This window comes from Pleuronectes platessa, chromosome 18 (genome assembly GCF_947347685.1).
Source record: "Pleuronectes platessa chromosome 18, fPlePla1.1, whole genome shotgun sequence".
Lineage (NCBI taxonomy): Eukaryota > Metazoa > Chordata > Actinopteri > Pleuronectiformes > Pleuronectidae > Pleuronectes > Pleuronectes platessa.
In genome coordinates, this window is record NC_070643.1 from 7,520,382 (window position 1) to 7,534,760 (window position 14,379).

A 14,379-nucleotide genomic window follows, 5' to 3' on the forward strand; every position below is an offset into this window, starting at 1 on the left:
GTTTCATTAACATGTAGATACAACATCTATTTTCAAAACGTCGAGTCAATTTGTGTGAACTTCAACTATAAATGTTATAAACTGAATATAATTGTTCTCCTCATCCCATCTTCAGTGCTCGATCATAATAATAACGTGTGTGTGACTGTGGACCTGTAAGTGTGGTCCAGGTATTACTGATGTCGTGGGGACCTATTTACACAGACACATTATGGGCAGCTGTCTCCTTTATGCATACAATATGCAATTGTTATTGTAAAGTAAAGACATTTTTATCGTTAGGTTAGGTAAAGTTAGGCGAGTAGTAACCATGGTTAAGGTTGGAGTTAGTCTCCAAGAAATCATTGTGAGTAAATGTAACGTCCTCTGAAGTCAAGTGGGCTTTCCTGACCTTTTTTCCTCCTTCCTTCCTAATTACTTGCTTCACACGATCCAACCTTTATAGAGAAATCCTTGAGTGCGGACCTTAATTTACAAATATATTGATTTGAATTACAAGAGACAGGAAAAGAGGAAAGTAAAGTATCAACACCTACATGGGGCATACAAATATAAAACATTTGATCAGTTATTTACCTAAATCAACATAATAAAAATACTTTGGATTAGAACAACTAGAGGAGTCAAGTTGATCAAAATGCAAAATAAAGACATGACTTGTGAAATGGCCAAAATGTGAAAAAAAAAAAAGCTATGAGAACTAAAAACGTAGACTTATTTACAACATGGCAGAGAAAAATAAACAAAATATTCCCAGACACCAAGAAAACACAATTTAAAAAACAGAGACAACCTGCATTTGCAGTGCTGAGTAAAACTGTTGGCAGCTGCAGTGCAGTTCAGTTATTTGAGTGTGTTGGATGAGAACCCACATTAAAAGGCAGCAGTGAGGTGAAGTAAGGGGGTAAAAGATCGATAAGGGCCGTAAAGATAATTAAAACCAGTGGGTTTCAGGCCTAACAGAGAGAGAGAGGACCATCCAACCTGACACATGACACAATAAATAACTGTACTTTGCAAAATCCAGTCTCTAGTCTTAACTTACTTATTGTTTTTTTATTTAGTTATATTTCTTATATTTATACTTGCACAAACACACCACAGCAAATTCCTTGTGTGTTTTAAACTGCTTGGAAATTCAACCCGAATCTGATAACTCGCAATCATGAGAACTGTAGTTATCACCATCACTGAATCTAAAAGCAGAGTGAGAAACAGTGTCCGGCCGTTTCAGGGTGGAAGCTGAAGCATGCGCGTACAAGATGGAAAGGAAAGCTGCCTCAATAAGCATCTTTCTGCAGAGCAAAGCGAAACGTGTTTCAGAAGCAGCTGGTTTTCTTTCTGGAGGGGATAGTTCACCCCAAAATGAAAATTCACTCATTGTCTACTCACCACTATGCCAATGGACTGGAGGGGTGGGTGAAGTGTATTTGTCCATAAAACCCTTTTGGAGTCTCAGAGGTAAACAGAGTTGCAGCCAAATTCAAAACAATTGAAGTATCAGGTGACTCCTTCTTAAAAATATGACAATGGAACACTGTTTCCCCCTGAAACTCCAAAAGTCTTACCGTTGGCATAGTGGTGAGAAAATGATGAGTTATTTTTTACATTTTTCGGTGAACTATCCCTTTAAGGCGGTCAGAAGTTTAGAAATGAATTGAAGGGAGGTGCTGTATTTTGTTCCATGAGTCAGATGCACTAAAAGAAAAGGGCGATTCAGAGCAAACACGTTGGGACAGAAATCTGAGGGTTGAAGTTATTGCTGATCAAATCGTATGGTAGTTGACATCAACACAGTTTGTATAGTCTCAGTGGAGGGAGGCGTCAGTTCCAGTGTCAACCAGCAGATGGCAGTCGTCGCACAGCTCAGATCACAAAGGAACAAGAGGTGGAAGCTTTAACTGAACCATAACATCAAACCCTCTGTGAGCTGGAGACTTTACCAGGCTCGGTATTAAAGTGTGAAGAACCCACAATCAAACACATTTAATGAAACATAAGATAAACTACTGACAGATGCATGAATCATGGTGTGTTAGTTATAAATAACTGGGCTACAGAATAAATACACTGTCAACTCCTGTTTATTGTCAAAGCTGAAAGTCTTTATTTGTCCTGTTATTATTTATGTGTGGTTGTTCGATACATGACTCACTGGTTTTAACGTTTCACTGTTCACGCACGCACGCACGCGCACACTTTGATGACCCTCCGTCTGCTCATTTCCGAAAGCTTACGGAGATTCACCGAGCAGCGACCCGGCCCCTCCCGTCCCCCTCCTCCGCGCCACAGCGACTCTCCCCTCGGCTCCACTCCGAGGAGGAACCCGGTGCCCCTGGCCGACCGCTTCCAGTTGCGTTGCCCCCAAGATGGAGGTCTGCAGATGGCACTGCTAGCGTTCACCCGTCGCCGCGACCGCCCGTGTGTCTTCAATGACGCTTTCGTCGGGACAGAAGTGATTTGGGGCCATCTTTTTCTCGATTTTCTGGGGGATTTACTCGGGAGATACTGAGCTCCGGGCGCGGGGTCGAGGCAGCCATGAGCTCCGGGGAAGGAGCGGAGGAGACGACGAAGGACACCGGCGACATAACGCCGTATGTGAAGAGCGGTAAGCCCCGAAAACAAGTGGGAGAGGTCGGACTGAAGCTCCACTGGGAGCTGCTCCTATCGGTCCAGCTACGTGAGGGACATTGTTCCCGTATGTGCAGTCTGTTTGGAGGCTCAGCTACTCACACATAGGGTCGGTTTTAGCTGATTAATTTCACAATGGTTGTCACAAACGAGGTGAAAGACAAACAGCCATGATCAGAGCAGTTGTTGGAACGTGTGTAATTTGGTTTCTTGGATGTATTTCAGGAGCTACACACGAGAGAGCCCCATCCAGGCTGTGTAGCTAGGCAACGTTAGCTAGAGCGCTAAGTAGCCGTGTTCCATTTTCGGACAAATCTCTGCGATGTGGCAGAGCTCGGTTAGTTTTCCGAATGCTTTCCTTCAAAATGCACAGTCCTTGGATTTTCTTATTCGTGCCAGTGTCACGTTAACACCACTGTCTGCTGTCAAAACGTGCACGTGAGATTCTTGCCAGAACCTGTAAACGCGAGGAGGAAGGAAAAACACCGGATCCTTCCATGTATGCTCTCCCTCCAGCTGAAGCCTCAGGCACCTGGATATAAACGACTTTTTCATCATGATAAACACACTGTCAAAGACACATACATGGGATGTAATGGGAACACCACACACACGGGATGTAATGTTTCTCAGTGGCTGTAGTTTGGTCTGTAAAGAGGCAGATCGGGGCTGTCCGATCATGGACCTTGTGTATCAACTAACTCCTCTCCACACTAGCTTCCCATGTTAGCCTGGAAGCTAGTGAATCCTGCATCAGATTTGGTGGATCCTGTCTGCTAACGAGCGCTAGCCAGTGTAGCATTACTAGCTCGCCAGTGAGAAGACAAAGCTGTCGTGTGTGGCTGAACAGCTTATTGTTGCTAAAGTACCCTCACTGCTCCCTTCCGCATGTTTTATAAATCCACTTCGCCGCCAACTCGGTCAGAAAATGTTGCACAACCGTGCAAGCTATGTAAACAATACATGGCGTGGAACATATAGCCAGGGTGTGCACTGTGCAGGATAAGCTAGCTCAGTAACACAGCTATCAAGGCCAGACAGGCTGCTGGTTGTGATCAGCACCACGGTCAGTTGGCTGTTGTAGAATAAACCCTCATAAATCACTGACACCGATTTGTTCACACACAACGGAAGTGTTCGCTAGTAGACGTGGTTACATGCTAACCAGCTGTCTGTGCAGATTGCTAACATTAGCTTAGTAGGCAACTGTATCAGCAGGGACTGAGACTGAAGTCCCAACACGGGCCTACAGGGATTTCATAACAATGGCTCATAAACTGTGAAGTCCTGGGCTCGTAGCACAGCTGTAGACATAGTTATGTTTTATTCTACATAGCTGATATTCTATCTGAAAGCAAGTATTAAGATTGATTTTTAGATGTTAATTATCTTGCCTCCACCAAATGTACAGTATAAACATATACATCAAGAGGGCATTTTTTAAAGTGGAGCCTTCTGTGCTACAGCCGAATGAGATGTTGGATTCAACGGGCAAAGGCCTGTGTGTTTGTGGGTCCCTGACACCAGGAAGCTGATGAGCCTGTGGGCAGCACTTGGATGTGCCAGATAAGCCTGCAGCTCTGTTCACTGGCTGCAGGCACTGAATTGGATCAAGTGCCTGATGTCATGTCTGCCCCACTTGCTCTCGTGGCTCACAGATTACTGCTTATGTATGTGTTCTAATCAAGTTGCTCCATTTACTGATAGCCGCTCTTTATGGCGATGAATAAGTGATTCATTTTTTCCTGGTGGAAAGTTCATAGTTGTGCGCTACTAAAATATTAAATGGTGGCATGTAAGCGAAAGACAAAAAAAGCCAAACCTCTGACTGTTCTATAACACTTTCATGTTTGAGATTATTGTGGCAGATCTGAGATGGCTTTGAAATGCAGTTCGGGGTGTAAACCAGGACGAGAATGCAGAGTATTGATATCCAGCTTCTGGCTCCTGTGGCTCTGTGTCTAGCAAGATAATAAGCCACAGAGGGAAGTTCAGTATTCGTATTGAGCCGATCTGATGGTTTCCTCTTCGGTGGAGAGAGGCTTCCTGTAACTCACTTGCAACCACACTTTGTGCGTCTTTTTGTTGAAACTGTATAACTGCAGCATTCTGCTTCATTGCTCATCAGATCTGTTGCTGACTTGTTGTAGGATTTAACATGTTTGGATTTGTCTCCCTCTGTTATTACCGCTGCAGTCATAGTTTGTCTAACAGAAGTAGCTTCTTATTTACAATTCTGAAACCAACATATTAACTCTATTTGTGACGGATGCTGTTTTTTTTTTTTTTTTTATGTGGAGGAAATGAATACAAATCTTTGTCTGTTGAGGACATAAACACAGTTGAAGCATCCTGATTGAGCATTTCCTGCCACTGGTCGTGTTAAATCACGAGTTTTCAAATTTGATCACAGGTTTTTCAAACAAATACAATTAAAATTTCAGGCCAGTCTGTTCTCTGAAGCATTCTTTGTCATCACAGTGCAGGTCCTAGCTACAGCCTAACAGTAACTCGCATCACAACAAACCTTCACCCAATCTCAACTTCCTCTAATGTTACCCACAGTCTTAAAACAAATTGGACATTCAACCAAGTTAATGTCTTTTCAATACTCATTGCTATACATGGCCTACTGGAAGGGAACAAGAATTGTTGACAACATGCTACAACATGCCAATGACAACATGTGATTAACAAGGTGTTAATCTCTTGAAGTTATCCACATGGGCTGTATGTGAGAATGCTAATGTCCAAGTCAGTTGCTGTGGTTAATCTTCCAGAGTTTTTCCATAATTAAAACACTCCATAATGTCCGACCTAGCCCATGTGAGCGCATAGCAGGAGATTAATCCGAGGTTTCAGCGTGAGTGAGTCGGTTTGTAGATGTCATTTCTAACGACTGTCAAAAAACAAAAGTAATACAAATGCCTCAGGGAAAGAAAGAGGAGTCATACAAGTAAAAGACAGACAAAGATTTCTGCCATTGTAAACGGATCCGACTGAGTTGTGTTTCACTGAGAATCGGCTATGGAGTTAACTTTCAATGGCAGTTAATTGTTTTCGTTTAGTTCTTTTCATGTTTGGGTCTGTTGCGTGTCCATCTGGGAATCTGCTACTACTGACGCTATACTAGGAGGCCATGAGCATAAAGTCCATAGAAAATGCGGAGCGACTCACTTGGACATTTGCGTTCACACAAGCATCTCCTATGTAGAGAATAGGCGTAAGAACTGCGGAGTCCAGTGCATGTCTAAAAGCAGCTTGATTGTGCTTCATACACAAACGTGAGATGCTGTCTGTACTCGGTGTTCGATGCCGCTCCAGTGTTGTTCTACCCCCCACAGGGTTCCTGGCACTGAACATATCAGGACATTGATTGACAAGACCACCTACTGCATGAGCTAATGATGACTGTAGACACGATTTTTACTGTAAAAGTGAGATTGCATTCATTGTGAAAGTGATCAAATCTTTGTCTCCAAACAATGTGTAGCTACTGGGGACAAAGAAATGCTTCTAATAACACATTTTTAGCATTATTTCCACTTCATATTGTACATAATCATTAGTTAGGTTACTCATTAGCTCAACCCTAATTGACTCCAGATGAGTTCTAAGTGGAGCATCCTTGTTCTGAAACAGTCGTCTTAGTAGTGAAACCACTGTCGGCCTTACTTTAGATGGCCTACCAATGGCTTTGTATAGTATGCTTGGTGTGAGGCTTGAGTGTCACGTTCGGTCTGCCCTCCTCTTTGTTTTGCTTGTGAACTTCCTCCTCATAGATCTGGGAATCTTGTTCCGACATGCACAGGTTTGAGTGTCTTGCCACGGGCCACGCTAGCCCCCCCATCCCCTGCTCCATCCTCCTTCTCTTTTTCCGTCCTGCGGCGTTGGCCTCTTTGTCTTTCTAATGTCCTCCCTCTTTACTTTCTGCGCTGCTCTCTGTCTGCCGTCTGAGCATTGATTCGCCAATGTCTGTTTCATGTTTTCCTCCCTCCCTCGTTCTTGTTGCGTCATGTTGAGCACTTCTGTCCTGATGCAAAATGACAACTAATAAAAAAAGCTTCCTATCTCTCTCTCGCTCTCTCCCCCCCGTCTTCCAGACTGAGATTAATACCCAGGACACAGAGTTCTGAAGCAGGGAGTTTTGTTGTGGCATGTTGTCAATCATCAAGCAATTCTGCGTCAAGCATATCTCTCACCACACTGACGACTAAAAGGCTGATTTAGTGTTGATTTCATACAGTTATTACTTGTCGGCTGCGAAGGGTATTATTCACAGTGGGGGAAAGAAAATAACGTCCGTCTGCACTGCCAGGCCGCTATGAATGAATGTTTAGAGGTGGCAACATGTTGTATATAAGGTTGGTCTGTATGTTTGAATGAGCTTCAGTGTGTTTGTGGGAAAGCGAGTGAAACAGACCAGCAGGAGACGGAGAGAAATCTGATCCAGGGAGCTTGCATTTATGACTCAGGCCCATTCACCCAGGATGAGGTCTGAACACGCACACTCACACACACACACATGCATGCATGCACACGCACTGTGAGACTAATGGATATTGATCCAGGAGATGGAGACTGATTGAGGTTCCTCAGTAAAGGTTTCCTCCGGGCTTAAAGCTGCCAAGTCAGACGGAGAGCAAATGCTTCATCCTTTTGCTGTACAAAGCAGATTTTTTTTTTGGATCATCCTGTGTTATGGGATGGAAGTGGACACATGATTGGTGCATCATGGATCGATAGAAATGAATGAATGAAAACTGTGTTTGTTGTCCTTCATGCTGCTGCTGTCTTGATAAAATAGATTTAGTTTTTCCTTTGTACTTGACAGGTTGGTCCAAGCCAACCAACATTATATGAAACATGGTATTTTAACCAAAGCCTCCAATTGCCAACCCCACCCCACTTCTAATTTTAAAAGGATACTCCAGCAATTTAGTAATTCAGTGAAGTTGAGGGATTGTGTTTGAGAGAGATCTAAAGAAAGAATGGTACAAATCAGAGCCGCAGAATCTGTGATATTGCAGAAATGAAATTGAGAAACCGAATGTTCGTGATCGGCCAATTCCAGCAAAATATAAAACTCTGACAAATATAATTACCACATGATGAAGCAGTTCTGCTGATCGATTCGCAACAATTTTCTACAGTTAGAGTTCAAGAGTGTTTTATAAAATCTACACTATTTGTTTTGGTGGGGAATGAAACCATATTATGATTGTTTCTTCTTCAGACAGTGTTGCACTTAGACCCTGGCGTTAACGTCTGTCCTGAGTGATCTGATTACAAGGAGTCAGGGCTTAGTGCAGCTCTGCAGCCTAATCGCTGGAGATCAGATAACTCAAACCACAATCAGAAGTGGTCTGGGACGCTTGCGGCCATAATCTTCTGCTTCTGTGAATGCAAAAGCGTCCTGGGCCACATATGAAGGACCCCAGTCATCTGATGTCTCTGACCTGCTGTAGTTTCACAATGAAGCAAAATTTGTATGCTTCTCAGTGTCTAAAGGTTGATTTGTTTGTATCTACAGCCACAATATCAACATTGAACAACACATAATTGATACCCAAATTCATTCAGCCATCCTAACTCCTAACTCCTCTAGATACCTCTTACTCTTGCTTGCTTGCTCGCTCGCTAATGCAGACACACACAGACACAAACACAGTGATATCGGACATAACTGGGTCTTGGTTGTGAGAAATAACTTGTGTGTTTGTTTGCCTGTAGAGTCGGAGTTTGAGATTTGAAAGTGGTCACAGGAGACACATTCAGGATGCATTTGAATACCAGTGTCCTAAACACAATTCTTACCGCTTGTCATAAGATATCCGAGGACAAATGTTAATACCAGGTCTGAACAGGCCCTTAAAGAGTGTAGGATTAGTATTTGGATCAACCGGGGCTTCAGAGCACAGAACTCTGAGGATAAGGAAGAAAGTTTTTAGTTGCTGAGGCTGAGTAATCGAGGGTAATGCTTTATGACACCCAGGCATCATGTGGTTCCCTGTACAAGGGGCTTTGTGATAGGCAGCCGCTGTTCCCTCTCAATTGCATTTCACACTTACTCACACAAGCGCTGTCTCGGATTTGCCGCTCTCACTGACCCTGTCGCTGTTCCCTCCATCTCATCTTCTCCCTGTCTTTGTATTGTTAAGCTTACAGTGTACTACTTTCTCTCCTGCTTCCCCACAGCCATTGGCCATTTTAACAATGTAGAATATACTATTGTGCAAAAAAGTTGCGTAGAAATAATAAATGGAAGCCAGCTGGAGGCAAAGATGAAGGTTAAGAGATTTTATCCCTTTATTTGCCGGGCGGCTTCAATCGAGGGCAAATGGATGGCTGTGTAAAAAGCTTTTAAGAATGGCCTGAAGTATAAGCCAAAACATGGGGATGAAAACACATTGCTTCTACTCCAACTGTTCCTTTTATTGTGGCATTACAAATGTGATGTTTCAGTTAGGAAGACATTCATCCCTCAAAATGAAACATAAATGCAACACTAAACACACGGTAACAGCACCAGCAGCTCAGGCACTTGAAAACCATTAGTGACACAGACGAAAACATGCACATTTAAGTGGATTTCATCAACATAACATTTTTGTTTTGGACAGAAAAGTCTTCCAGATAATATAACTAACCATCATCTGCCGGACCTATTTTAACAGCATTATATTCATGTCCTGAATAACAACCTCTGTTTGTCATCTTCTCATATTTTTGCAGAGAAAATAGCTGAACATTTTTGAAAATATCTGTTGGGTATTGGATGGTAAATACTAAATTATTTAAATTGCCCTCATTTTCCCACGAGTCGTTGAGTAAACACACAATCTTTCTCATCCATAATGACAGGTGCAGCTGCATTACATTTTAAAGGCAGATTTACAGTTGTCAGACAATGCTGATTCCTCTCAGGCTGCTGTGAATTCAGGAGGGATTATGATTTTGTTATTTCCTCTTTCTATTCTGTTGGAGGCCAGGTTAGAAAGATCAAAGTTTTAGTAAATCATTAGCATTTAATCACAGAGATATGACTGGTCTCTCTCTCGCTCTCTCTCTCTCACACTTTAAAACTTCAGATTAGAAAAAATGCTTGTACTTGTACAGAATTCAAAGAAAACATTAAAATGTTATGTTTGGCAAATAACCTTGTAAATTACCCACTGTTACTCCACATCCTGTGACAGAAATCCTACCCACTCGTAAACTTGCCGGAAAGAGGGACTAGTTTAAAAAAAAATACTAAGAAGGTTCATATCGACATCACTTTTTAAAGTATAAGACCAAAGCCTGTATTAAGATGGATGACACTTTCTCACAATATCCAGTTATGAAGCTTAAATATCTAACAGACGCTGCTCTATTTCATTGGTGATGTCATTTGGAGCCAAAGTCTGCACATTAGTGATCATGGAGAGGAGCCGTGGTATCAAGGTCCTGTCAATAAACATACTCGACTCAGTCGACTCGTCTCAGTTATAAATCATTTCAACCCTTTATTATACAGCATCAAGAAAACAATTGAAAGCAAACTACCGGATCAAATTAACCCTTGAACAAACCTCAGTGTGATAAGAAATACCTACACTAACATAAAACAAAATTTGACTTGTGTTTTGACTTTTTTTACTGCTCAATGTTCCATCCACTAACATGGAGGAGGTGGGACTTATGCTGCAGCCAGTCACCAGGAGGCAATTGAGATGCTTCTGCTTAATTTTGAGGGAGCAGTCATATCGTTTAAAACCAAAACAATAAGTTGAAAGATGCTTAAATTATTCAGGAAATAAATAGTAACTTCAACTTACTCTTGAAAAATGTTGGTTGAGGGAAAACCTGATTCCAAGCAGGCACAATACATCATCCTGCTCAAGGCCTGAGCTGCTGATCTATGTATCATATCGCAGGCTTGTGAGAACTGGTCACCTGGGTTAGGTTTACTTTGGCATAACAATGGTGTCTCTCAGTGTGAAAACTCTGGTTTTGCCTGCTTCATTTTATTCTTTGTTCAATATGCCTCGACAATTCTTGTGGTGAGCCAAGATGTACATTTCCCATGGTGGCAGTAGCAGTTCCCTTCACTGCACCACAGCAGGTTTAGTGGTTTACATCTATCACATGGAGGTTGAGGATTTTTTTAAGGTCGCCTTAAAAATCTGATAAGCTCACTTACAAATGCAGACCAGGAAGGAATCAATTGCAATGTTGTATTGCACAATGTAAGTGAGGGTGGTGGGTTATATATTTACATCTGGAAATTACTGAAACACAATTAAGATTTTGGGGACAACCAAAACCATAAAAGAGGCAATAAGGTTTTTTGACCTGACAGATCGGGGTCCACAGCAAAAATGGTCGGATGAGCCAGCCCACAGATGCGTGGCTAGACAAAACACTGTCATTTTTCAATCAGAACACGGCGGGTGAAGCTATGAAGGAAAAAATGAAAGTGAGCGTTGCTTAGCTCGTAGCCCAAAGCATGTATGATGTCAGCGTGAACTTTTAGGCGTACCACAGTAATACAAGCCCTAAACCAGAACAAAAAACCCCAGATTGAATTTCAGAGGGAACAACCTTCACTTCACCAACAGTGAAATGCCTGTAAACAAGTTATGTCTCTCTCAGTATTAGCCGTACATGGCAGCATGTGGAAAGCTTCCTGAAACAGCCGACCAATGAGAGGCCAAGGCATTTGAAAAGAGTATATATCTATATATATATATATTATATTAACCATGCATGTCTTGCTATGCTGCAGTAAGGTCATTACAGAATTTGATTTAATAAGATTGCCGTTAATGTACATGCTTAGACTAAAACCTGGTTAATATATATATATATATATATATATATATATATATATATATATAAAAAAACAGTGTCATTATACCAGAAAGTCTGTGTTATTAATAATATAGTGAACAGATTGCAGCCCTGCTCAGAGAGGATAGGGTGTGTGTGGGAAAGCGGTGGCCAAGAACAGATTTAACAACAAATCTGCTGATTTAAACACACAATATAAACACATGATCTATAGATGATGTGTTTGACAGCAGAGCTGCGTGACAGCAGCACAGGTGTGTGATGTTGTGATGATGTCAGCTTTAACAGCATTAGCCATGTTATAGGTGACAATTCATTGGATTACGCACGTTGACCTAATCTAATCTGGTGTTTGTTGTCTGGGATTACTGTGAGTGCGTGTGTGTTTTCGTACGTAGGCGTAGGGGTGGAGAGAGGGACCTGGATTAGTGATAGGTCAGTTCACATGGTTAAACACACACACACAAACAAGCTGTAACAAATTTGATAAATTTGTCAATAACATTGTCATAATGTATTTTCTCTACTGATGCCAACACAATACTTTTTGATAACTTGGTTGAAGGACTGTAAAAGTGTATTACAACATAATGTGCTACTGCAACTAACCATTATTTCAATTTTTGAGGATGGTTGACAGAAAGTAGACAGGTCAGTGCAATCTCTGATTTGTGTTGGAAGAAAGTTTCAGGTGGGGGTGCAGGTATGGAAAAGGCTCTGTCGCCTTAAGTCCGTTGCTAAGCTCTGCAACATAAAAACGAGAATATGAATGGAATATTCTATAAGCAGCTCATGTAAACATCATCACTGCTCCGTTTTCTATCCAAACGAGGACATGGTCAAATGTAATTCTAGGCTAAATCAGTGATGTAAAACCTAGATATTGCAGCTTTGGACAATATACTGAGTGAGGACAGCTTTAAGATGCAATGGCTGCATTCAGCTTTTAATGTCCACAACAAAAGGCTGGGTTTGCACCATAGTAACAACAGTTACCATGTCTGTTCAACTGACCAACGTTATGTCTTTACCAGCGGACCTCTGTTATCCAGGTCGGCAGAAGTCTGCACTATTGCTACCTGAGCCACTCCTACAGACACACAGGTTGCCGCCATGATACGGACTATAAGGGCAAAGGCCGGTCGTGGTATCAAGGTCCTGTAAATAAACATACTCGACCAATCGCGAGTCGATCTCAGTTGTTTATCATGACATTTCACTCCTTTCTTTTATAGCATCAAACAACAAAATGAAGGCAAACGACAGGATAAGATTAATAGCTGAACAAACCCCAGTGTGATAAGAAAACCTACAATAACAGAAACATATATTTTACCTGTATTTTTACTTTTTTGATTGCTCAATGTTCCATCCACTAACATGGAGGAGGTGGGACTTATATTGCAGCCAGCCACCAGGAGGCAATTGAGATGCTTTGAGTGAGCAGTCATTTTGTCCACAAGGTCTATATAATGGACCTTTTTATCAGGTTTTGTATCCACACCTGTTGGTTTGTTTACTTATGTGTGTGTTTTTTTTATAAGCTAGATTAAAGAGAAACAACTTTATTTCTAGCATGGTCAAATGTAATTTTAGGCTGTATCAGTGATGTAAAACATAGATATTGCAACTTTGCACAATGTACTGAGAACGGACAGCTTTCAATGCAATGGCTGCATTCAGTGTTTTATGTCCATTACAAAAGACAGTCTGTCACCATAGTAACAACAGTTACCATGTCTGTCCAACTGACCTACGTTATGTCTTTACCAGCGGACCTCTGAAAACCAGGTCGGCAGAAGCCTGCACTATCGCTGCCTTTGCCACTCACACAGACACACAGGTTGCCGCCATGATACGGACTATAAGGGCAAAGGCTGGCAGATAAGTGCTAATAGTGATGGTCTGTGTCTGTGATCTTGATGTGGGCCATTGAGTTCAGGAATGGCTAATGTGCTGCAATTGGATTCATTAGTTTACCTACGGTGCATACAGTCTACATAGAAAAATAAACCAAACTGAGAAAGCAGAAGTTTGCTGATATAGTGACATAACCATCAGATACTTTTGCATCTGGTCAAGCGGAACCAAGTATTTAAGGACAGTGTCAGTCGTTAATAGGAAGTGAAATGGGGTAGTGTGAGTTTGCCTTTACTCGTACTGTTTTACCAACATTTTTTTAGTCAATTGTCGTCTTTTAGTACATTAGCAAGGGAAAATAAGTATGGGGTTATTTGTTACATTTATAAATCAGAGTTTTTGGTTCTTCTTTAACACACACACACACACACACACACACACACACGCGAACCTCTCGCCTCTCTGTGTTTATAAAAAGGAGCCTGTCCCACTTTTTTCCTCATCTACTGTGCTCTCGTTCTGTAATTTCTCCGGCGTAATAGCTAATTGGTGTGAGCTTGGGGAAAATTTGCCGCCCGTCTGCTCCTTTCTAAAAAACAAGCTACAAGGAGAGAGAGAGAGACCGAAAAGAGTTGAGGGAGCAAAGAGGAAAAATGGAGAAGCGGAGATGGAGATAAAGGAGAAGACGGGAGGTAGGTTGGAGGGGAGTGGGAGATGAGTGCAGGTTGCAAGTGACCGTGAACTCACTTGTGCAGATTTTCTCTACGCATTCTTGTAAGAGGAGCATAAACAATAAGCCTCGGGAGTGAGTGAATGGCGTTATTGTCGTGTTCGAGGGAAATAAAGAAAATCTACTCTGTGCAGGTGGAGGAGAGAGAACAGGAGGAGCTGTGAAATTCAGCGATGGAGAGAGAGAGACCTTGGAGAGATAATGAAGAGAAGTGTAGATGTGTGTGCTAAGCTGTGTTAACAGAGCTACTACTGGTTACTGAAAGAAATCTATAAAATAATTGAAGTGGCTTGCAATTGATTAGGATCGGTGTGAAAGATTTG

At 41.9% G+C, this 14,379-nt stretch overlaps 1 protein-coding gene across 2 annotated transcripts in view; it reads left to right on the forward strand.

Annotated features, from left to right (window-relative positions):
- The first annotated feature begins 2,304 nt into the window (after window positions 1–2,304).
- The window catches only part of LOC128461508 (triple functional domain protein), a 76,409-nt gene continuing 64,334 nt past the window's right edge, over window positions 2,305–14,379 (forward strand). For both annotated transcript variants that reach the window (XM_053446450.1, XM_053446451.1), the window contains exon 1: window positions 2,305–2,608. In XM_053446450.1, the coding sequence (XP_053302425.1) occupies window positions 2,539–2,608 (70 nt within the window). In that variant the 5' untranslated portion in view covers window positions 2,305–2,538. The remainder of the gene's footprint in view (window positions 2,609–14,379) is intronic.